Source organism: Amblyraja radiata, chromosome 18 (genome assembly GCF_010909765.2).
Source record: "Amblyraja radiata isolate CabotCenter1 chromosome 18, sAmbRad1.1.pri, whole genome shotgun sequence".
NCBI classification, from domain to species: domain Eukaryota; kingdom Metazoa; phylum Chordata; class Chondrichthyes; order Rajiformes; family Rajidae; genus Amblyraja; species Amblyraja radiata.
The window spans coordinates 25,337,358-25,362,759 of record NC_045973.1 but is presented as its reverse complement, the minus strand read 5'-3'; the positions used below and the strand labels follow the sequence as shown (position 1 = coordinate 25,362,759).

General features: G+C 43.4%; 1 protein-coding gene across 4 annotated transcripts; it reads left to right on the top strand.

Moving 5' to 3' along the window:
* On the top strand, positions 1 to 24,783 carry rft1 (RFT1 homolog). Of its 4 annotated transcripts, XM_033036900.1 has the most exons (13): positions 1 to 272; positions 3,297 to 3,382; positions 4,127 to 4,243; positions 6,860 to 7,049; positions 9,925 to 10,026; positions 11,090 to 11,224; positions 13,676 to 13,754; positions 16,603 to 16,653; positions 17,264 to 17,394; positions 18,182 to 18,326; positions 20,531 to 20,636; positions 21,623 to 21,872; positions 24,453 to 24,783. In XM_033036900.1, exons 1-13 carry the CDS (start codon positions 210 to 212, stop codon positions 24,624 to 24,626), a joined length of 1,629 nt encoding a protein of 542 aa, XP_032892791.1. In that variant the 5' UTR covers positions 1 to 209; the 3' UTR covers positions 24,627 to 24,783. The 4 variants fall into 4 exon arrangements, with proteins under 4 accessions (XP_032892791.1, XP_032892792.1, XP_032892793.1 ...); XM_033036901.1 differs by lacking the exon at positions 4,127 to 4,243; XM_033036902.1 differs by lacking the exon at positions 3,297 to 3,382 and having other exon boundaries at positions 4 to 272.
* The last annotated feature ends 619 nt before the right edge of the window (positions 24,784 to 25,402 follow it).

Below are 25,402 nucleotides of genomic sequence, written 5' to 3'. Positions count from 1 at the left end.
CTCACACAAGGAGGCATCTTTCTCTCATTGAGCAGTTCCACTTCCTGGTTGAGCCGAGGCGCCACCTCCTGCCAATCCCTGGAACTTCGCCGACATTCACCCGCGAAGCAGCGGCGGCGGCACCTTTGGAAATGGGAGAAGTGACCGGAGAGTAGCAGGCCCGAGGCCCGAGGCCCAGGCCCACCGAGCCGGGCCCAGGAGGCGCCGCGATGAGGGCCCGGGAGGCGCTGACGAACGCGGCCACACTCGCCTCCTACAGCGCGGGGCTGCAGGTAAGCAGAGGCCGCCGTCACCAAGGCAACTGGGCCCGAGCACAGCAAGATCCCACAGGGATGTCTCAGCAAACGCCCCCCGAGGACATTCCCCACCACATACACGTCCCATAACCCGCCCCATTCTCCAAAACACGCCCGTCTTCCCAAATCCTGTCCCCTTCCACCCCCAAACACTTCACCCTCAAGTCCACATGGAGACCATATCTAGATTGTTGCGTACAGTTGTACCTTATCAACTAAGGCCCTGGCCACGTCCAACAGAAATGAGGGGGAGAGGTGAGACAGAGATGGGTTGGTGATGGGTGGAAACAGAAAAGGTTATCATAGAGACGTTAGAGTGATACATCATGGTAATAGGCCCTTCGACCCACCCCGTTGGCATGACACACCCTCCCCTACCCCTGTACTCGGTCAATGCCGAGAGTGAACACACACACAAAGCAACTAGCCCAGATGGAGATCTTGTCCATGTCCTCCGAATATGGGCACACCAGCTGGCAGGAGTATTTAACCCGTCCCTATGCCACTTTAAGGTTCCTATCTGCTTTAAGAAGATCACTGTGGTTCCAGTGCTGAAGTAAAGCAAGATAGTGTGCTCAATGGCTTCTGCCTGGTGGCTCTGACATCCACTGTCTTGAAGTGCTTTTAAAGTCTGAACAAGGCACATATTAATTCCAGCCTCCTCAACCTTAATTAACTGTAATTTCCAGATGTTGCAACAGAACCACGGTACCGATACTCAGTATTTGTGCAATGACATTAAAGTTGAATTGAATTGAATCTCCCTGGCCCTGCACGCATCCCTGGAACATCTGGATAACAAGGCCACCTACATAATATTCCCAATTATTGACCATAGCTCTTCAACACCATAATCCCAACCAAACTCCTGGATTAAAGACTCAACACACTGCTCTGCAACTGAATCATTGTCTTCATGACCCATAGATCATAATTATTAAGAATAGGCAACAATACATGCTACATGATATTTCTCAACATCCCACAAGGATGCATTCTTAGCCCTTTACTGCACACCCTATACATTCAGGACTGTGTGGCCAAATTCTGCTCGAACTCCACTTACAGGTTTGCAGATGACACTACTGTAGTGGGCCAGTCCTGAACAATGACGAGACAGAGCACAGGAAGGAGGTAGAGTGATTAGTAACATGGTGTCATCACAACAACCTCTCCCTCAACGTCAGCAAGACCAAGGAGTTAGTCATTGACTTCAGGAAACAGGTTAATGTACATGCCCCAGTTAGCATCACAAGTGCTGAATTGGAGATGGTCGAGAGTTTCAAATTCTTGGCCATAAATATCACCAACAATTTGTCCTAGTCCAACCGCATCTAAGCTTATGACCAAGGAAGCAGACCTAGGGCTTTACTTCCTCAGAAGACAGGAAATTTGGCATGTCTCCAACGACTCTTACTGAAACGATGCCTCCGGGAAGCAGACAACATAATCAAGGACCATTTGCACTGTGTCACTGGTCATCTCTGTTGTGTTGGGTTGATTGTATGGTATAATTTGATTGGACAGTATGCAAGCAAAGTTTTTCACTGTATCTCAGAACACGTGTCGATAATGAACATAATAATACCAACTCATTCACACTAATCATATTTACTTCTGTGTGGCCCATATCTCTCCAAACCATTCCTGTCCATGTACTGTTCAAAGTGTCTTTTGAAAGTTGTAATCGTACCTGTTTCTACCACTTCTTCTGGTAGCTCGTTCCATATAAGCACCACTCTGTCTCTCAGTCTCTTTTAAATATTTTCCCTTTCATCTTAAACCTATGTACTCTGCTTTCAGATTCCCCTACCGTGGGGAAAAAGGTAGTGGCTATGCCCCTCATGAGTTTTATACCTCTATCAGGTCGCCCCTCATGATTTTTGCACATCTTATAAATGTCACCCTTCAGCCTCCAATGATCTTGGAGGGTAAAGTTCTAGCCTATCCAGCCTCTCCTTATAGCTCAAGTAGCAGTGGTTTAGGGGTTACCTGAAATTAGAAATCCTGAAATTAGAATTAGAAAGAATTTGTATTGTTGGGTTGTGGACTGTCCAAGTGGAATATGAGGTGCAGTTCTTCAAGTTTGTGTTGGCCTCAGTGTGGCAATGTAGAAACCTGGAGGGCAGACAGACCAGTGTGTGAATGGGAAAGGGAGTTGAAATGACGTTCCACCCCCAGCTCAAGCTGGTCGTTGCAGACAGAGTGCATGTTCTGGGTAAAAAAAAGTTGCCAAGTGTATGTTTCATCTCATAGATATAGTAGAGGCCACATCACAAGCACTGAATGCAGCAGAGGAGGTTGGAGCAGGTGTATGTGAATCTCTGCCTCACATGGAAGGGTTGTTTAAGTCCAGGTGGTGGTGAGGGAGCGGATGAAGGGGCAATTGTTGGGAACATGGAGCAGTACAGCACAGGAACAGACCCTTTGGCCCATCATTTCTGTGCCAACATGACGCGAAGACTGTCTGAAGAAGTGCTCCCGACTCAAAACACCACCTATCCATGTTCTCTGGTGGGTCACACCAGCACTTTGTGTCTTTTTTTTGTATTGCCAAGTTAAATCAATTTCCTCTGTCTGCACGTGATCCATATCCCTCCATTCCCTGCACTGCCATGTGCGCCAATGTTAAATCTCCAACGGTTGCAGGTAATATTGCCAGGGGTGGGTCAGAGAGGGCTGGATGGAGGGTGAGCGGACTATGGAGTCACACAGAGAGTGGTCCCTGCAGACAGTAGAAAGGAGGGAGAGGGATAGATGTGACCAGTGACGGGATCCTGTTGCAACTAGTGGGAATGGTGCATGATGATATGGTGGATGTAGAGCTAATGGGGTGAAAGGTGAAGTCTCCATCTCCTTTCTGTCAAGAGGGATGGGGATGTGAGATCATATCTGAGAAATGAGGAAATGGTGGATTTCTTTCTAATTAACAGAAATAATTGAAGCTGAAATCATCAAGCTGTGATTGTAATTCTGAAAGTGTTATTTTCTGGATATCAGGTAATGTTTCGGGTGCTGACCTTCATCTTGAATGGCTATACATTGCGCTACGTATCCAAGGAGACTATTGGTGTTGTCAATGTGAGGTAAGACCTTGGCTTCCTTGGGGGATTTGTAAAAAAGGGTGAGGAATGGGGAAGACTAGGGGACAATGATACAATTTCAAAGACTGTGCAGATACGTTGGAGATATTAGGGTGCCTCTGCACAAAACATTTGAACCACGGTGTGGCAATGGAGAAACCCTTGCAGCTGGACAAGTTGAAAATGATTTCTCCACTTTAAGTGAAAATGTCATATTCTGAAAGGCAGAGCTTTAAGTGAGAGTAAGAAAGTATTAATGATATGTGCAGAGCAGGGTTTTTAACCAGTGATAGAATGTGCTGCTAGGGATGGTGCTGGAAACTGATATGATAGGAGGTTTAGGATGCATTTAGATAGACGCATGGATATGCAGGCAATGGATAACATGGATCATGTGCAGGAAGAAATAATTTGTTTAATTTCGAAACATATTTTGCACAGTGTGGGTGAGAGCCTGTTTCTGCACAGTATGTTCTATGTTCTAAAAGAGGTACTGATTCAAAGGAATTCGATAAGCACTGAAGAAAAAATGTTATAAAGCCACTGGGAGGGAACAGAAGAGTGAAGAATGTTTTCGAAGGACCAACATAATCAGAATGGGCCAAGTAATTTCCTCATGTGATGTATTGTTCTTTGATTTTTGCAATTTCAAGTACTATCCTCCCAAACTACCTTCAGGTTTGCAAAGTGTGTACTTTTGCTCTATGACTTGTATTTTGGTAACTTGCCACCGGCTTTTCTCACCAGACTCACGCTGCTATATTCTACAGTTGTTTTCCTTGCCAGAGAAGCCTTTCGGAAGGCTTGCCTAAATGTTGGTGTGGAGCGGAAGTGGACCCAGATTATAAACCTGCTCTGGTTAACGTGAGTGTCTGGTTATTTTTAATGATGCCAGTATTTAGCCTGATCAAACTACCACAATGATTGGCTTGTGCTTACCAAGAGTAATATAATCCCAAGGCATCCATGGTTATGTGCTAGGTTTTGCAGAGGAACCACATGCAAAACGTGCCTTTTGAGCAAGATCATCCAGACAATAGCAAGTTGCAGCCATGTATGTCTTAATGTGGATCGAAGGGACAGTGTGTGACACACGTTAGCACTGCATACTACGATTATAGATAAAAGCACACACAGTGCCCTCCATAATGTTTGGGACAAAGACCCATCATTTATTTATTTGCCTCTGTACTCCACAATTTGAGATTTGTAACAGGAAAAAAAATCACGTGTGGTTAAAGTGCACATTATCAGATTTTATTAAAGACCATTTTTATACATTTTGGTTTCACCATGTAGAAATTACAGCAGTGTTTATACATAGTTCCCCCCATTTCATGAACCGCCGGCCAATGAGTTTTGAGGCATTTGTTTGAACTTGAGCAGATAGGATGTGTCTATACACTTCATAATTCATTATGCTACTATTATTAGCAGTTGTATCATCAATGAAGATAAGTGAGCCAGTACCTTCAGCAGTCACACGTGCCCAGGCCATAACACCCTCACCACCGGATTTCACAGATGAGGTGGTATGCTTTGGATCTTGGGCAGTTCCTTCTCTCCTCCATACTTTGCTCTTGCCATCACTCTGATATCAATTAATCTTAGTCTCATCTGTCCACAAGACCTTTTTCCAGAACTGTGGTTGCACTTTTAAGTACTTCTTGGCAAACTAACCTGGCTGTCTATTTTTGCAGCTAACCAGTGGTTTGCATCTTGCAGTGTAGCCTCTGTATTTCTGTTCATGAAGTCTTCTGTGGACAATGGTCATTGACAAATCCACACCTGACTCCTGAAGAATGTTTCTGATCTGTCGGACAGGTGTTTGGGGATTTTTCTTTATTATAGAGAGAATTCTTCTGTCATCAGCTGTGGAGATCTTCCTTGGCCTGCCAGTCCCTTTGCGATTAATAAGCTCACCAGAGCTCTCTTTTTAATGATGTTCCAAACAGTTGATTTTGGTAAAGCCTGAGGTTTGGCTGATGTCTCTTAACAGTTTTATTCTTGTTTCTCAGTCTCATAATGGCTTCTTCGACTTTCATTGGCACAACTTTGGTCCTCATGTTGATAAACAGCAATAAAAGTTTCCAAAGGTGATGGAAAGACTGGAGGAAAGACGAGGTGCTGAGAGATCTCTTATATCCGCATTAGGAGGCAATTAAACACACCTGAACAATTACAAACATCTGTGAAGCCATGTGTCCCAAACATTATGGTGCCCTGAAATGGGGGGGGACTATGTATAAACACAGCTGTAATTTCTACATGGTGAAACCAAAATGTATAAATATGGCCTTGAATAAAATCTGACAATGTGCACTTTAACCACATGCAATTTTTTCTATTACAAATCTCAAATTCTGGAGTACAGAGGCAAATAAATAAATGATGGGTCTTATGGAGGTTATGGAGGGCACTGTACATGTAAATCAGGTGCAGGAGTTGGTCCTTTGACCTCTCGAGCCTGTCCTGCCATTACAATAAGATTATGTTTAATCAAAAGCAGAACGCTGAGAACTTGGTGGGTGAAACAGCATCTGTGGAGGTAAGAAGGTGTAAATAGGTGTTTTGGATTGAAACCCTGCATCAGGACTGAGAGGGAATAGGATTGTCAGGATCAAGAGACAAGAGTGATTTATTGTCATATGTCCCAGATAGGACAATTAAATTCTTGCTTGCTGCAGCACAACAGAATATGTAAATATGGCACATAACGAGAGAAAAAAAGTTCAGTGTGTATATATACATATGTACACATACTCAATAAATAAACAAATATAGTGCAATTATAATAATAATCTGTTGTAGTTCAGAGCTTATTTGTTGTAATGTAAAGCAGTAAATGAGATATAGGGGGGTAGTTGATAGGTGGAGCCTGGTTGGGAGGGATTAATGGGCAATAATGGGAGGGGAGATGAGTGGAGTGATGTGATGAATAGAGGGAGTAGGAGGATAGGTGACTGTGTGGGAGAGCACCGAGGATATGGGTTACCTGAAATTAGAAAATTCAATATTTGCACCAAAGAAACTTGTTCCCTTCCAGTTTTGGCGAAGAGTCTTTGACTTGAAACGTTGGACACTGTTTCTCTTCCCACAGATGCAGCCTGATCTGTTGAGTATTTTCTGCTTTTATTATAGATTCTTTTGCCTCTGCAGTTTTTTGATTTCCAGTTAAGCCTACTTTCTGTTTTCTCTTACCAGCCGAAACATGAATGGGAAGCTTGAGGAGGCAATGAATTAAAGGGGAGGGTAGTGAGGATAAGGCAGATTGATCCTTGGAATAGTGAAAGTAAGGATTTTGAGTAGCATGATGTTAGAAATGAGGAGGTCTGTGCTAATGTAGACTCTGCTCAGTATGAACTCAAAATATTGATTTATTGTATTGTTTTATTTCCTTGTGTATCTGTATATGCATGTGTCTATGTCTGCATATGTGTGTGTTTTGCATTGATGGTTGTATGGGTACTCTTATTTCAGGGTTCCTCTGGGGGTATTCTGGGCTTTGCTCATGGCCTGGGTGTGGCTCAATTTGGTGGCAATCCCAGACCCAGCAGTTATACCTCACTATGAGGTTGGAGTGGTGGCATTTGGGTTCTCTGCTGTGGTGGAACTCCTCGCTGAGCCTATGTGGGTGCTGGCTCAAGTGCATATGTTGGTGAGTGTAAAGGTGAGTTATGTGGAAATAACACTTTATTTTTCTGTTCTAACCCTTTTGTTCCATCTGAAGTGCTGCTATGTGCCGGGGTGCAGTCACTTAGTCTGCTCTTCTCATGAGCCTGCTGCTCTTGAATGATACCAGACTGTGATCCCTGGCAGTCTGTCCTACTGGGACAGTACAAGCAAGTCTGGTCATATAGCTAGCGTCAATGGGCAGTGTTTGAAAGCATGAACTTGGGGTGATTTTAACCTCTAACCCAGGAGTCATGGATTCTGATCAGGAACTATGCACAGTTGCATGATTGAGGTTGTCTGGTCTTGGCTGTTGGCTGGGGAAGGGACATCTTGGGGAATGAGTTTTTTTGGGGATGTTGGTGGCATTTATTGTCCATCTATAATTGTCGTTGAGAAGGCAATGGTGAAATGTGGGTTGAATCTCCACAATCAGCCTGGGCAAGATGCTTCAATGTGCTGGTAAGTGAGGAGTTCCTGGATTTAGACCTAATGGCAATATTTTGTCGTGTCAGGATCATGTGTGACCGAGAGAGGAATCTACAGATAATATTGTTCCTAATTGCCTGCTGACCAAGTCACAGAATGGCTTGCCATGGAAATAGACCATTTGTCCCAACTCATTCATGTTGACCAGTGGGCACCCTTCTGGATGAATCCCATGTCCCAGCACTTGATCCATAGCACACTATGCCAGTGATTTAAGTGCCCACTTAGACATATCTTAGTGAGCAGCGACTCAGCTTTAAGCACTCCGAGGACTGTAGAAAGACTGTACTTGTTACTACCTACTCCTCTGCTCAACCTCCTCAGTGAAGCATCACAGCCAAAGTCTCAGCACTTACTACTCCGACACTGCACCTGGAATTCCAACACAGTCTGCTCGCACAAACGCCGCTCTGCTATAGCCTGACTCCCTTTTTGTTCCAAAACTAACAATATCTTACCTTTATGGCTACTTTTTAAAATAGTTACAGTAGAAAATAGGATTGGTTCACAAGTTAAAATCCTAAATTGGGGCAAGGCAAATTTTGAACAAAGAGAATATAAAGAGTATACAAAGAGGAAAAGGAGAACTAGGGAGAGAATGGGTCCCCTTAATGGATCAATGTGATGGAGCAACAGGATTCGGGCGAGGTATTAATATTTCTTGCCTTTATTTACTGCGGTGAAGGTAATGGAAGCTAGGGAATTGAATGAAATGAGGAGTAATGTATTACAATATATACACATTACAGAGGAGGTGCTGGCAGCATATTAGGTGGATGAATATGTGGGACTGATTAAATGTATTGCAGTGTCTTGATCACAGCCTGCGAAGAAATTGTAGGGGGGGCTGGCATCATCGTTAACCATGGGCGAGGTGCCAGAAGACTGGAGGGCAGCTAATGTACCTTTATTTAAGAAGAGCAAACTAAGGAACTACAGACCAGTCAGCTGAACATCAGTGGCGGGAAAGGTATTGGATTTGATCCGGTACCAGGTACTGGATACAAGGTTTTGAGGGACAGGATCTACGAGCATTTGGAAAGGCAAGGACTGATCTGGGATAGTCAGCATCGTTTGTGCTTGGGGAAATCCCGTCCCACATATTTCACTAAGATTTTTGAAGAGGCGACAAAGAGAATTAACGAGGGTAGGGCAGTAAACATTGTGTAAATGGACTTGTGCCAAGCCGGTGACGAGGTCCTGCATGGTAGGCTAGTCTGGTATGTGAGATCACATGGAATACAGGGTGAGCCAGCCATATGGATATAAAATGAGCTTGGAAGGAGTCAAAGGGTCATAGTGGAGGATTGTATTTAGATTGTATTTACAGTGTCCTAAATATGATAAAGGAAATTTGTGGATGACACTAAATTGGCAGTATAGTGGGTAGTGAAGAAGGTCATTTAAGATTGCAGCAGAATCTAGATGAAGTGGGCCAAGGAAAGGCAGATGGAATTTAACTTAAAAGAAAGTGTAAAGTGTTGCATTATGGTAAATTCAAACCAGGGCAGGCCTTGCACTGTAAATATTAGGCCTTGGAGTGTGTTGTAGAACAGGGAGGCTTGGGGCACAATTACACAGTTCACTGGAAGTGGAAACTTGGGCCAACAAGGTGGTGAAAAAAGGTGTTTGGCAATGATTGCCTTTAGTGGTCAGAACAAGAGTGGGAACATCACACTGCAACTGTACAAGTCATTGGTGAGACAGTATTGAGCACAGTCTTCCATAGCTACTGGAAGCAAGTCATTCAGCTGGAGAGGGTGCAGAATGGATTCACAAAGATGTTACCAGGACCGGAGGGCTTGAGTTATAAAGAGAGGCTGGACAGACGGGACTTTTGTTCCTGGAGCATAGGAGGTGACCGTGCAGAGGTATATGAAATCATGAGGGATATAGATAAATAAAGTGTTTAGTTTTTGTTTCCCTGGGTAAGAGAGTCTAAAACAGGAGCGCATGGAGGAAGGAGGGGAAAGTTTTAATAGGAACCTGAGAGACATATTTTTCATGCAGAGAGTATTGGGGTATATGGAATGAGCTGCCAGAGGAAGCTGTGGACGCAGCTACAATTACAACTTTTAAAAGACATTTGGACAGGTTCTTAGATAGAAAAGATTTAGAGGGATACAAGTCAAACAGACAAATGGGACATGCTCAGATATACACATTGGCCAGCATGGACAAGTTGGGTTGAAATGTTTGTGTCCATGTTGTATAGGTCTTTGGTTCACTGTGTCTATGCTGAGCATTAAACAACAATTCACATTAATTTTACTGTTATTCTTCCTTCTGTCCCACTAGTCCCCCTCTCAGTACTTGGCCCGATAGAGTGTCATTTCGGCATGTTTGCTGTTCCCTGTGCTGTGTCAACTATGCTTTGTTTTCAGGTGATTGCTGAAAGTCTGGCCATTGCTGTGAAATGTGTATTGACGGTGGTGTGCATCACTCTGGTACCACACTGGGGTCTCTACGTATTTTCTCTGGCTCAGGTGATTGACAACATTCTTGTACATTTTGATAGGCTAGAATTGCAAGGCTAGGATTCACTGATATATTCCACACACCCACCACTCTCTGTGTGGAAATAATTGCCCCTTGGGTTCCTATTAAATCTCTTCTCCTCACTTTAAACCTATGCCCTCTATATCCTGATTCCCCAACCTGGGAAAGATACTGTGCATTCACCCAAACTATTGCCCTCAAGTTTTTACACATCACTATAAGATCATGCATTCCTAAAATGTTAACCTGCCCAAATTCTCCCTATAGCTCAGATAATATCCTTGTAAATCTTCTTGCACTCTATCCAGCTTAATGGCATCTTTCTTATGGCAGGGTGTCCAAAACTGAACACAATACGCCTCACCAATGTCTTGTACAACTGGAACATAATGTCCCAACTTCCTTGACTGATGAATGCCAGCGTGCCAAAAGCTCTCACCTCATCCCTGAATGTTCAAGCAGGTGCCCCCCATAAATGACAAGGAAGTGGAACAAGTTTTCATTCCCTTCCAGGTAGAATCCGATGTCGCAGTGCATTCCAGAAAACAACAACTTTGGGGAAATGTCAGCAGTTAATGTGGGTAGCTGTCTATATTTTCCCATTAAATGTTGCCTTAAAGTTGTTTCAACGTGTCTCACATAGCTCAGGACATTTTGAATCCTGCAGGTTTTTATGAAGCCAGGGTGATTTATTTTGATTTGTGTTCATTTTATTTGATTATTCTTTGCATGTGGGCATTTATTATTGTTCCAAGGTTTCCTGGTTTAAGGAGACTGATTTCAGTGGGACTTCCTGTGACTGAGTTTCTCAGTCTGATATCTGCTGCTTGTTTTGGCTTTGGCCATAACTTCTTTTCTTAAGATCTTACTGAGGTTGCATTGTCAAATCTTGCAGCAGGAATATGATGTCGAGGAGAGGAGGGTATGGTTTGTTGAATCTATTGGAAGAAAGGAGACCTTTAACTGAGGGTAGGGGATGTAATTGTTGGAACTGTTTGTTCTTTTGGTGTTGCATACAACAGCCACAAGCTAACTCGTTCTCTCTACCAGATCCTGCACTCCTTCACTCTCCTTGCGTGCTATCTGCTGTATTTTATGAAATTTATCGGCTCAAGGGAAGCACAGAGGAAATCTTTCCCCCTCACTTCATTGACTGACTTACTGCCCAAACCTCTGCCTCGCCAGGTAAGTGTGTGGTCCTCCTCACCACTGACACTTCTGTGTCAGAGTTTGAGTGCATTCTTGCACTACTGTCTTGTGCTTCTACTGATTCTACTTACTGCTTCTAATGACACCCTCCTACCTTACTCCCACTCTTGTTAAGCCATTACCTATTCCTGTTACCATGTTACCACTGTGCCACGTTATTGTCTGTTTTGGGTATTGTGCATTGAAGCCCCTCTCCTAACCTTCCTAGTCTTGGGCATTTCCACTTGTTATGTGGAAGGTTTAGAGTAAGCACCATTGATAAGCACCATCCTTGTATCATCATGCCACTTAACATTTGGAAATGGTTGAGTTCTGATTTGAATGTAGGTCATTTAATTTGTCCAGCACACTTCTATTCTTCATGAGTCAAGACTGGATGTATTCCACATTCACATCACATGGGCACCACACAAAACAAAAGAGGAGGAAGTGGGAATAGACATTCAATAAGGTTATGACTTGTCTTTCACCACAGTACTACTATCTTGCACTATCTCTATATCCCTTTATTTCCTCAATAATTAAAATGAAGCTTACCATTCTGCTTTGAATGTACTCTGCAACTGAGCCCCCACACATCTCTTAGTTGACAATTCCAAACATTTATTCTCAACTCCATCCTGAATGGCTGATCCTGATTTTAAGACCAAACTCAGCTAGGGAAGCTATCGCAGTGTATTGTTTCCTCACTTAGTGAGGAGTGCGGAAGGAAAAGCATCAGGTGTAAAAATAATGAGGAAGCATCCAAGTGAAGCTGCAGTATGGACCTCTTGTGTGCTGAACAACAACAAACAATATGAAATAGACCAAGCTGAGTGATCACACAATCCATGGATCTGGATATGGATCCATGGATCCAAAGCTCTGGGAGTTCCACCACATCTTGTTGTGAAAGGAAGTGAACAATTAAACAACTAATAGGAGGAAACATTCCTAACATCCCCGTTCTTGGCAATGGCTGGCCCAGCATGTCAGTTCTTAAGAAAAATTTGTTAGTGATAGGAATTAGAGTCGGGTAGTGGAGGGCTGTGACAAATGGTGTGCTGCAGGGATAAGTGTTGGGTCCACTGTTGTTGGTCATCTATTTTAACAGCTTGAGAAGGATATCAGGAGGGCAAAAAGAAAGCACGGGATAGCTCTGTCAACAAGATTAAAGGGAATCCAAAGGCATTTTATATTAAAGGTAAAAGGGAAACTAGAGAGAGAATAGGTCCCCTCAACAACCAAAGTGGTAATCTATGTGTGGAGTCAAAGGAGATAGGCAAAATCCTTAATGAATATTTCTCCTCTGTTTTTACTGTGAAGAAAAATGTGAAGACTGGGGATCTTAGGAAAGGTAACGACAATGTTTTGAGGACAGCCCATGAAACAATTGAGGAGGTGCTGGATATCCTAAAACATATAAAGGGAGATTCATTTATAGGCCTGATCAGGTATCCAAGGACACTTTTGGAAGCTAGAGACAAAATTGCAGGAGCCCAGGCTCAAATAAATGAATCGTTGCTAGATGTGGGTGAGATGCCAGAAGACTGGAGGGTGGCTAATGTCGTGCCCCTCTTTAAAAAGAAGAAAAAAACTGGAAACTATAGATAAGTAAACCTAGCATGTGGTAGGAAAGCTCTGGAGAGGATTCTGAGGATAAGATATACATGTATTTGGAAATACGGGATATTAGGGATAGTTGGCATGGTTTAGTGCATGGAATCTTACAAATTTGATAGAGCTTTTTTACATTCCAAGAAGGTTTATAGGGGCAGTGTCAGAGACATAATATATATGGACTTCAACAAGATCTTTGATATGGTTTGACATTAAGCTACTTTGGATGGTGACATCATATAGGATCCTGGGAGCACTAGCTCACTGGATATAGAATTGGCATAAAGGTAGGAAGTAGAAGATAGTGGTAGAAGTTTTTTTCAGACTGGAGGCCTGTGACTAGTGGTGTCCCTCAGGGATTGATGATGGGCCATTACTTTTTGTCATTCATGTCAACAATTTGGATGAGAATGTACAAGGCATGATTAGTAACTTTGCAGATCACTAAAGTAGTTGGTAATGTAGACAGTGAATATGGTTGCCAAGAATTATAGCAAGATCTTGATCAGCTGGGCAAGTGGACCAAAGGAATGACAAATGAGATATAAGTATGAGGCATTGCATTTTGGAAGTCAAACCAGGGCAGGACCTTCACAGTGAATGGTAGAGCCCTAGGGAATATTGTAGAGCAGAAGGATCAAACAGTACAATTCCCTGAAAGTGGTATCGCAGGTAGATGGGTGGTGAAAATGGCTTTTGGCACGCTGGCCTTCATCTGTCATGGAATGTCACCTGCTAAGTTAGAAATAATATGGTTTGTTTGTGTGCTATTTTGAAATTTCTATATAAAACTATTGCAGCCATTGACAACTTTCCTTTTATTTTCAGCATGTCATTGATCTACAACTGGCCAAACTGACATGGACTTTTTACAAACAATCTATGCTCAAGCAGATCCTAACAGAAGGTACATATAGGTTGGGGCAGGACGGAAATGGCTTTCAATTCTTCTTGGAAACTCAGGTTGGGGGATGTAGTTACAGGGAACAAGAAAAAGGCAGAAAGGTTGAACATAATTTGCAGCACTGTATCTCTAAACTAAATAAACTACACAGTAAAGGGGGAGGTGCAGATAATGGGAAGTGCAAGGGCAGCAACAAAGTAGATTGGGGATCGGGGCCACATCCTTAGCTTATGTGAAATCATTCAATAGTTATCAGGGAAGAAGTTGTTTAAAATTGTTAGAGGGCTCGATTGGTGGATGATGGGAATATTTTTTTTGCTCGTGTAGAAGTTAGGGATCAGAGAGCATACTTTCTCCTATTTAAGACTGAGAAGATAAGGAGTTTCCAATGCCAGAGAGCTCTGAGCCTTTTGAATTCCTTGCCACAGAAAGGTGTGGAGGCTGAATGCTTGAATATTTGAAGCTAAGATAGTTCACTGTTTAGTTAGTAAGGCAATCAAGGGTAATGAGGAGAGAAGAGGAAAGTGGAATTAAGGAAAGTTGGACACAGTGGTCTTCTCTATAATGAGTCTGTGGATCTTCACAGCGACGACACTCACCATTGTGTGCAGTGCACTACAAAATGCTGAATGAGATAGACTCAGAACAGATGTCATTTGGAAGAAGTCAGTGGGTCAGGCTGTGTTTGTGGAGGGAAATGGACAGATGATGTTTCGGGTTGAGACCATTCATCTAGACTGCCACATCTTATTAAACACCCAATGGGAGGAGGAGGCAGCTCCCAAAATATCCCCCTTCCACAGAATTGTGCATGTTAGAGATTAGACTGAGATGTTCACAGCCAAATGATCAATCTCAGCTTACTCTGTGATCCCCACCATCACAGAAAAGAGACCCAACCTGAAACATCATCTGTCCATTTCCCTCCACAGGTGCTGCCTGGCCAATGAGATTCTCTAGCAGTCTGTTTTCTGCTCAAGAGTCTCCAGCCATTTCGATTCACTCCACATGACATTAAAATAGATATGACTGAGCTACAAAAATAGATGATATCTTAGGTCAAGTACTGAAGAAGTGCAATCCAACATCCAGCCTAGCTGTTCCATTGTTGTTACAACAGTGCCATCTACCCGACATTGTGGCAAATTGCCCAGGTATGTCACAAAATATGGAGAACAAATCTACTCAGACTAAATAATGTCAAATTAAATCAAATCAAGTTGAGTTTATTGTCATTTGCACATAAATAAGGTGAAGTGCAGGGACAATGAAAATCTTGCTTGCAGCAACATTGCCAGTACGTGGTATAGTATTGGTTTATTGTCATGTGTATCAGGTTACAGTAAAAAATACTTCGATTTGCATGCTATCCAGTCAAATTGTACCACACATGAGTACAAAGAAAACCACAAAGTGCTGAAGTAACTCAGCGGGTCAGGCAGCATCTCTGGTGAACATGGATAGGTGACATTTCGGGACAGGACCCTTCTTCATAGTGATTGGAGGAGGGGGGAGAGTAGGAACAGAGTTGAGGGCAGGGCAAAGCCTGCCAAGTGTGTGGTGGATACAGGTGGGGTGCGGGGGAAGGGGGTATATTGCCAGATTATGAGTACAATCAGTCTTACGCAAGTACAACAGGTAATGCTAATAGAAAAATACCAGAGTGCAGAACATAGTGTTACAGTATTATAGCATTACAGTCAAAGAGTCATAAAGTACAGAAACATTCCCTTTGGCCTAGCTTGTCCGTGCTGACCAAGATGCCCCATCTAAGTTAGAGGTGGCATAGGTGCAGCAGTACAGTTGCTGCCTTACAGCATCAGAGACTATGGGTGCTGTCTGTGGGGAGTTTGTATGTTCTCGCTGTGACTGTGTGGATTTTCCCCAGGTGCTCCAGTTTCCTTCCACATTCCAAAAACATGCAGGTTTGTATGTTTGACCCAAAATGCTGGAGTAAGTCTTAACCCGAAACGTTACCTATTCCTTTTCTCCAGAGATACTGCCTGACCTGCTGCATTTCTCCAGCATTTTGTGTCTATCTTCGGTGTAAACCAGCATCTGCAGTTCCTTCCTACATAGGTTTGTAGATTAATTGGTTTCTGTAAATTGTCCCTAGCGTGTAGGTTAGAACTGGTGTATGGGTGATCATTGGTTGGCGCGTATTCTATAGGCTGAAGGGTTTCCATGCTGTTTCTCTAAACTAAACTAAACTGTTAGTCTGATTTGTCCTTTATTTGGCCGATATCTGTCTAAAACCTTCCCATCCATGTACCTGCCTAAATGCCTTTTAAATGATGTCATTGTACCCGTTTCAACTACTTCCAGAATAGCCTACCAGAATCAGCCTGACCTATTTCCCAAGTGGAGGTCGAGTTTTACCCCCTTCTCTAGCATTCTCTTCTGCATTGCTCTTGATTTACCATCAAGAAGCTCAAGAACTGCAGTTGTATGGAAACAGCACACATCATTTTGATTTAGAGATATATCACTGTTCCATCATCGCTGGGTGTAACTCCCTCACCAACAGAATGCGGTGGTTCAAGCCGGCAGCTCACCTGGTAGATGGTTAGGGATGGGCAATAAGTGTTAGCCTCAGCACATTGTCCAGCTCCTGAAAGGAGGTCTTTATATGTCTTCATCTCTAATAATAGAGATATTGCCTTGTGTTAGTAGAGATTCCCTTCTTGGTTATCTGTTGTCCCTGACATCTCCAAATGCACAAAGCACCTCCGTGATGGTTGATCGTAGGAGCTTAGATGGTTGATTGTGAGGGAATAGATTTATTGGAAGAGCAGAAGATGATCCAATTTAAGCTACGTGTATACTAACTAATGTTCTGGTTTTATTTCAGGTGAACGATATGTCATGACATTTCTCAATGTACTCAATTTTGGAGAACAAGGTATGTCTTTTGTTTTCCTGAGATGTTCTGTTTGTTGAGTTCAATTTTATATGTGTTTTAAAGATGAGCTGATACCTGGGCATTGTTGATGACAATGCACCTCTGCTTCACTTGGGACGCGGTGTTGGTTTATTATTGTACCAGGTACAGTGAACAGCATTATTTGTGTGCTATCCAGTCCATCATACTATACGTGTGTACAATCAAGCCAAACATTTACAACAGGTAGTACAAAAATTGCAGAATATACTGTTACAGTTACTGAACAAAAATGCAAGTTCTGAAGTGAGGTAGGATGGAGCTTGTCAGAAGTCCATCCACTGAGAACAGCGAGGAAAAGCTTTCTGAAGCTGGTGCTATGTACTTGCTAGCTTTTGTATTTTCTGCCTGATGGAAGAGGGGAGAAGAGGAATTGACTGGGTTTAAAGTAAATTGGAGGGAGGAGGCTGGTAAATGTGATAACCTCCTCAAACCATCATAACCCCCTTCCCATTCCGATCCCCCTCCATTTCATGTTGCTCCTTCATACAGATCGTTCCAATGGTTGAATCTGACTTCAGGAGGGTTGTATACAAATGTAGACGATGACACTGGGATTTATTTTGTGCAGGTATCTATGACATTGTGAATAACCTGGGCTCACTGGTGGCTCGATTCCTGTTCCTTCCCATTGAGGAAAGTTTCTACATTTTCTTTGCCAACGTTCTTGAGCGAGGAAAGGATCCCAGGCACCAGAGGGAGGTAACGTATTGCTTCAGTAGTTGTAAAGTAGATTTGGCTGTAGCAAATCCTGTCTTGAGTCACTGTGTTGTTCCAGGACCCAACACTGACCTCACTGTAGAGAATGCTGCCACTATTGTAGGAAGGGAGACTGAGAACATAGGGACAAAAATAAAGAGGTGGGAGGATTACAGAGATGACAGGCTGGGTCCAATTAATTGCTGTTTGGAAAAGTTTAGGTTAATAAATGTCAGCATGGATCTTTTTTTTAATTTATTAGTTTTATGGGCTGATCCTAGTACTTGCAAAGTCAATAGTTAAGACCATCTGTAAAAGTTTAGTGTAACATGCCACCAGCTCCAATTGAGATGTATCCTGGTTACTGAGGGAAGTGAAATAATGGAAACTGTGACCACAATGTTGCAGCTGGCTGGGAGTACAATTCCAGAGATCCTTAAGTGGCAGTGTAAGTAGATAACGTGGTTAGAAAGGATATGAATAATGTGCTTCATTAATTGGGGCATTACATTCAAAAGCAGGGAAATTATGCTAGGATTTTATAAAACTGTTGCGAGGCCTTAACTGGAGTACTACATGCCTTCATCCTAAAATTTTAACTTCTCTCTTCGCAGATGCTCCCACTTTGCTGAATGTTTCAGCGTGTTGATCCTTTACATAGGTAGATGACTGGTTAGGCCCCAAACAGGAGAGGCAATCTTATTTTTAGGCTCTACACTTTAGGAGAATAAAGCAGAGAGAAGTTGGGTTTCCTGTCAAAACGAATTAATTGCTGTTATTGTGTTGACAGGAGGACGTTGGTCTGGCAGCACTCGTTCTGAAGATGCTTCTGAAGATGGTGTTCCTGATCGGAATGACCATCTCTGTCTTTGGCTATTCCTATTCTCAGCTGGCGCTGGACATCTATGGTGGATCATGGCTCAGCTCGGGACCAGGTATCATTCTCTAGGCTGCACATATTTACCCGAGAGGTACAATTTGTGCAGCTTCACCAGGAGAGTTTCTATGGCCTTTCATTTGTTTAAAAATGACAGTTCATTGGTATTATAAGATAACAATGTTGATCAGTTTTACTAATAGACAGGATGTAATATTGACAAGACCAGCATTTGTGTCCAACTCAAATTGCCCGTGTTGTGTTAGCCCCCTTATTGAACTGCTACAATCCTTCAGATGAAGATAACCCCACAATACAGTGATGATACTTCCACGTGATCTCTGTCATGGAGATCACATTGTTGATGGTATTTGATCTGCCGCTAATGAAGGATGCACATTTGTGATGCTTATCCCACCTGATGAACTGTGGAGACTGAACACTCTCTGAAGACTGAGGAGCAGATGGAAATAGAAGGGGGTGCGAGGATAGGGAACTGATAGAGGCGGTGTTATTATATGCTAGACCAAGTGGGACCCATTGGGCCCCGTTCCCCAAACGCAATATTCCACCACTCACCCGTTCCCCAAACACAACCCGTTTCCACCACTCACCCGTTCCCCCAACGCAGCCCGTTCCCCCAACGCAATATTCCACCACTTACTCATAGCCCGCAACTGCGCAGGGGCGGCTCATTTCCCCTTATCCCCCAACACTCCCTCACCCTCCTCTTCACCCTCCCTCTTCTTTCCCCTCTCCTCCCCTCCCCCACTCCCTCCCTCACCTCTCCCTCCCTCTCCTTTCCCCTACCCTCAGTCACTCCCTCCCTCCATAACCCCTCTCCCCTTCTTACCCCCATTGACATCATTGTGAGGTGGAAGCTGCTGTGTTTTTGAGAACTGATTTAAAAAAATGTAAATGAGGTCCCATTGTGATGTCATTGTGGTGTGGACGGGCAGTTTATGGAAATGAGATCCCATTGTGACATCATACCCTGCTAACTGCCAGTGCAGGTTCAAGTGATTTTTCTCAAACTGGATTTTGTAAAGTTTAAAATGTGAATAACTTGTAAAATATACCATCAATCTGAACAAAACTTGATACACCACATACCAGGACAATGGTGAGTAAGGTGGGCCAAAAATTGTAGCGCTTTCGTGTACTGTTTTGGCGTCGTTCCGGGAGCACAGCCCGCACAGACAGACAGACACACAGACAGACAGACAGACATAGAAACAAACAAGATGAGAGTTGTAGTAATATATAGATAGATAATTTATATTGTATATTATATAGTGAATCCATATTTTATGAATTTTCTTTTGAAATAGAATAAAATTACATTCCTTGTTCTCCCTTGGTGCTGTGGTCCTGTTAATGTTTCTGTTTGTAGGTTTAGTCTTGAGCATAGCCTCCCATTACATGAATGTAATTTCTGCATCATTGGTGGCCTTGGCTTCAACCGCCAACACACAAAACTGCAGGACCATCCCACAAATGTTTCTGCCTATGCCCTGTTTCCTTTGACACCCTAAGAATCAGAATCAGAATCGCACTTTATTCGCCAAGTATGTTTTGCAACATATGAGGAATTTCATTGGCCAGGTCAGTCATACAATTAAAATTATAAGAGGCAAAGATAGGGTAGACAGTCAGTACCTTTTTCACAATATGGAAAATCAAATTCTAGAGGGCATAACTTTATGGTGAGTGGGGGCAAGTTTAAAGGAGATGTACGGTGCAAGTTTTTTCAGGCACAGAGGATGGTGAGTGCCTGGAATGCGTGGCCAAAGGTGGTGGTTGAGGCAGGTAAGATAGTAGCATTTAAGAGGCTTTTATGAAGGCACATGGGTATGCAAGGAATGGAGGGATATGTGCAGGCGAAGAGAAGTTGTTCTTGGCATCATGTTTGGCACAGACATTGTGTGTCGAAAGGTCTGTTCTTGTACTGTACTTTTCTATGATCATCACTTTTAAAGCACCTTGTTTATTGTGAAACAAGGCTTTGAGATGGAAACCTGTTGCTAATGTTAATGAAACCTGTTGCTAACTTTAACAAGGATAATGTTATCCGACCATCATTGAAGTGAAAGCAGGAGCCATTCATGCCCTGGACTCAGAACGAGATCACTTATAGCTGTCATGTTTTGCCTAGTGTTGACATGAAGCATCAGAAGGTGTTCTGCACCCCAGGCAAGAGGGTATGTTTTGGGGCAGTAATTGAGGGAAACCCATGGTTGTAACAGTTTTCTGTTTCTCTAGGACCTGGTCTCTTGCGTTGTTATTGTGTCTATGTGTTGCTGTTGGCTGTTAACGGAGTGACTGAATGTTTCACATTTGCTGCAATGAGCAACCAGGAGGTTAGCAGGTGAGTGATAAAAGTTCATATTAAATTGGTCCTTAAAATTAATAAACTTGCAGGCATATTGCGACAAAGCAAGCAAGAACACTCCCGTGTACTTCTGATGAAAATCAGAACGAAACTTGATCCACTTGGCATTCTGGCCAAATCTAACAAATCCAGTCGCTCATCACTTGGCTTCACAAGTTTCTGAAACAAAGGTTCACATATAGCCTGCGTTAAATAGACCACCCAATGTGGCTCTGGCTACTGCTTTCCATTTGGGCTGGCGAGGCTAACCGCTTCACTTTATCATCACTAATCTACTTGCCTACACGTTCTAATGTGGGGCAGTGCTGTGGCTCCTGAGCACTGAGGGTAAACTGGTTCCATTTCAGACTGTTTCAATTTGATTGAACACTCACTCTATTCCCGGAATCCATTTGTGAATCATTGATTTTTCTCCCCAGTTTGTTTATTTTAAATGTGGTAAACAGCTTCTGCATTACAACAGGCACGTGCATTTTTATTAATATTGAATTTTGGAAACTAGAGTACATCATAGAGGCTGACCATCGTGGCTCTCTTTACTAATCCCAGTTACCTGCTTCGTTTAATCTACCCTATCCATGCCTCACACACTTTTATATACCTCTTTCATATCGCCTCACACTCCTTCACTACAGGGAAAAACAGACCCAGCCTATCCAATTTCATCTGATAACTTAAACCCTCCAATCTAGACAAGATCCTTGTGGATCTGTTCTGCGCCCTATCCAGCCTAATCCCTTCTACTCTGCAGTGCAGTGAACAGAATTACACATTACACTCCAAGTGCAGCCTAACCAGCATTTTGTGCAGCTGTGACATGATACTCCAGAACTCTTGTACTCAATGCCTTGGTCAATGGAGGCAAGCATGTCATACGTGGGAATAAAGGTTTCTATAATAAATGCAAATGTTTTTGTATGAAGTACTTTGAAGTTGACTAATATTTGGTTGTTTAATTCAAGGTATAACTTTGTGATGCTGGCTCTGTCTCTGTCATTCCTTGGCCTTTCGTATTGCTTAACTTGGTGGCACGGAGCCATTGGCTTCATTTTAGCAAACTGTTTGAACATGGGATTACGAATTACTCACAGTCTCTGGTACATCCGTCGTTACTTCCGGTCCACTGAACACCGGCCCCTCAGAGGCCTCCAGCTGGCCACACCTTTACTCCTGGTCTACCTCACTAGTGGAGTAGTGACTGTTATCTCTCAGGTAAGTACAGGTGAAATTGCTCAGCCACAAATGTCATACCAGGGCCAGTGTCACGATATGAGCTGTTATGAAGCAGACACATGGGCTTCTTCAGTATGACAGATGTGGGAAGGAAGGTTTTAGATTGCTTGGGCGGGTTCAGGGAGGTGGGCTCAGTACAAGCAGTCAGAATCCACCTCCGCATTCTGGCCAATGTTGTCATAATGATGAGCACAGAAACGATCAGATTATTATAAAACCTTATCTGATTTATATTATTCTTCAGAAGAGGAGTCAGGTACCCTGACTTGGTTTGTATGACTGCAGACCCATCCCATGTGGTTTCCACTAGTGGGAGAGTCTAGGAGTGGTGGTCATAGCCTCAGAATTAAAGGACGTTATTTTAGGAAGGAGATGAGGAGGAATTTCTTTAGTCAGAGGGTGGTGAATCTGTGGATTTCTTTGCCACAGAGGGCTATGGAGGCAAAGTCAGTGGATATACTTAAGGCAGAGATAGATAGATTATTGATTAATGCAGGTGTCAGAAGTTATGGGGAGAAGGCAGGAGAATGGGGTTAGGAGGGAGAGAAAGGTCAGCCATGACTGAATGGTGGAGTAGACTTGATAGGCCGAATAGCCTAATTCTATTCTCTCACATGATCTAATGATGTGAACACTGGAATAGCTTCTGAATGATCGAACAAGTCACCAGTTGGGACATTTGAAGTGAAAGACACAAGACTGGTCAGACTATGTGGCCTCGGCTCTGGGCACCAAGTCTGATTGCAGTCTATTCCTCCCTTTGCTGATGCACAACCCTCAGAAGAAGCCAAGGCACAGAATGTACTCTAGCAGGGACCCTTTCAAATCCTCCACCTATGAACTAGAAATTTGAAATGAAAACAGAAAAAGCTAAAAGCAGACAGCAAAATTAGGCAATATCCGTGGAAAGAAAAACCAAGTTAATGTTTCAGAAGTAAGAGCCACTGTCAGAAGTGAGAAAGAGGAAGGAAGTTAGATTACGATGGTGGTTAGTGAGAAAGCAAATCGGCCATATATAGCTGTGAAAGGTCCAACAGACCAAGCAGTGTCAGCAGAGAGAGAAAAGCTGAGCACATATTACAGGTGGACAAGTGACAGCAGTCCAGTGGTTGATGTAAGCAGAGGAAGTGAGTTCCTGGAGCTGCTGAATGGCTATGTGGCAAATCACAAGTGAACCAACATAGGGGTCCCTGATCTCATCCTCATCAATCTACCTCTGGCAGTTACATCCATCTACAAAAGCTTTGGTAACAGTCATAGTCATAAGAGTTATACCAGAGTGCCAAATGCCTTCTTCACCACCCTATCCACCTATGTTTCCAATTTCAAGGAACTATATACCTATACCCCTGGGTCTCTGTTCTACAACATTCTCAAGTGCCCTACCATTTACCGCACACGTCCTGCTGTGGTTAACTTCCCAAAGTACAACACTCACATTTATCTGAGTTAAATTCCTTGGCACAGCACCCAGTTGATCTAAAGGGTTTCAAAGGTATTTTATTGGCACGTGTAACAATTAAAGTACAGTGATTTGTGAATTACCATACGGTCATACTAAAAAAAAAAGCAACAAGACACACAACTACATAAAAGTTACCATAAACATCCTCCACAGCGGATTCCCCACATTCCTCACTGTGATGGAAGGCAATAAAGCCCAATCTTCTTGCTCTTTATTCTCCCGCGGTTGGGGCAGTCGAACAATCCCGGGGCGATCGAAGCTCCCGCAACCGAGTTCCCGAAGTCGGTTTCTAACCAGAGACCGCGAGCTCCGCGATGTTAAGACCCGCAGGCTGGCGCGGTGGAGATCCAAAGTCGGTCTCCAGCAAAAGCCGCCAACTCGATGTTAGGCCTCAGGGCGGACGGAGATACGATATGGAAAAAAATCACATCTCCGTCGAGGTACGAGATTTTAAAAAAGTTACCTCCATCCCCCCCCCCCCCCCCCCCCCCACACACACACACAAAATAAGCTAAAGGACACTAAAACATACATTTGACACATACTATTAAACAACAGAGGGAAGGGACAGACAGACTGTTGGAGTGGCAGCCATTGCTAGTTCCCAGTTCTCAATTCCACTTGAAATGTTTCTCATCCACTTTGATCAATCACAGTTCCGAAATGTCCTCGTCACCAGGGGTGATGCCTTCCATCAGAGAAGGCCATGAGTACATTCTTGAATCTTTTATGTCAATCTCTGCCAAACACAAGGACTGGCCAACTGCACAAGTCCTACATGTTCACCCTATTGGCCTCAGCAGCGCTTAATACATGTGACGTGAAATTATCGAGCATGAGAAGGATTAGGGCGTAGTTGAGAGCACATTTTTATCGATGAATGATATCTCCAATCGTGATTCAAGTGTTGACTGTGCTCATCACGGAGGCAAGGCAGAGCCACGCCGGGGAGTAGCATTAGTCGGAATAATATCCTGTAGGCTATGTCTAAATGATGTCCAACTGTAAAGGTCTACAATTCTATGATGCATTCAGAAGTACAGGTGACACACTATGTCTCATGCCTCTGGTGGGTTGTCCTGTTTTGTTCGCAGGCTGCGTTGTGTTGTGACCAAGGTCTATTTTCCCGCTCGCTTCACGTTCTTTTTGGGGCCATTTGTTTACTTGCGGTGGTTGTGGCAATCGTCTCCACTGAGCCCAAGCTTGTACAATTCATCAGAGCTCACTTTCTCTCTCGGGACAAAACTGAAATCGTGAAATGGGAATGAAAGCAGTCGAGTGAATCGAGAGAGCAGAAGACAAACAATGCCAACAGACTTGCCTGCAAGTGGGTCACACCACAGCATTGGATGAAGGATTGTGTGGACAAGACCCCACCCCGTTGCAACCCACTGGAATAAAACACTGCCGCCATGGAAATATTCACCCTGTGTAAGAGCATGTACATTGGGCAAACATGTGTGTGTGTCTGTACTGTGTGTGTATTTGTGTGTGCCTAACGCTGTCCAGACGTATCCATAATTACTATCTGAAAACATGATCACTGCTCCCAAATTGCTCTCCCGTTGAAACTCCGATCACCAGCCCGCTCATTTCCCACCAACACCCGGTCTGGCGCGGCCTCTTCTCGGGTGAGTTGCTGGTTGTTTGTGTTTGTGCATATCTGTGTGTGATTGTGTATCGAAAGTGTGTGAGCATGCATGTGTATGTGTCTGAGTCTGAGAGTGTGCTATGTGAGTATATATGTGTTTTACTTTCATCAAATACAGTTATTGAGGTGGGAGGTACCCAGTGTGAGGCATTCTCTCGGGTGTGAGATGGAACACTTCATGGAGCCGAGATCCACGAGTTTATAAGCCGACACCCTGTCTCAGTCTGAGGAAGGGGTTCGGCCCGAAACGTTGCCTATTTCCTTCGCTCCGTAGATGCTGCTGCACCCGCTGAGTTTCTCCAGCATTTTTGTCTACCCTGTCACCGAGGGCTGTATTTGATGAAAGTAAAACACATATATACTCACAGACATAGCACACTCTCAGACTCAGAC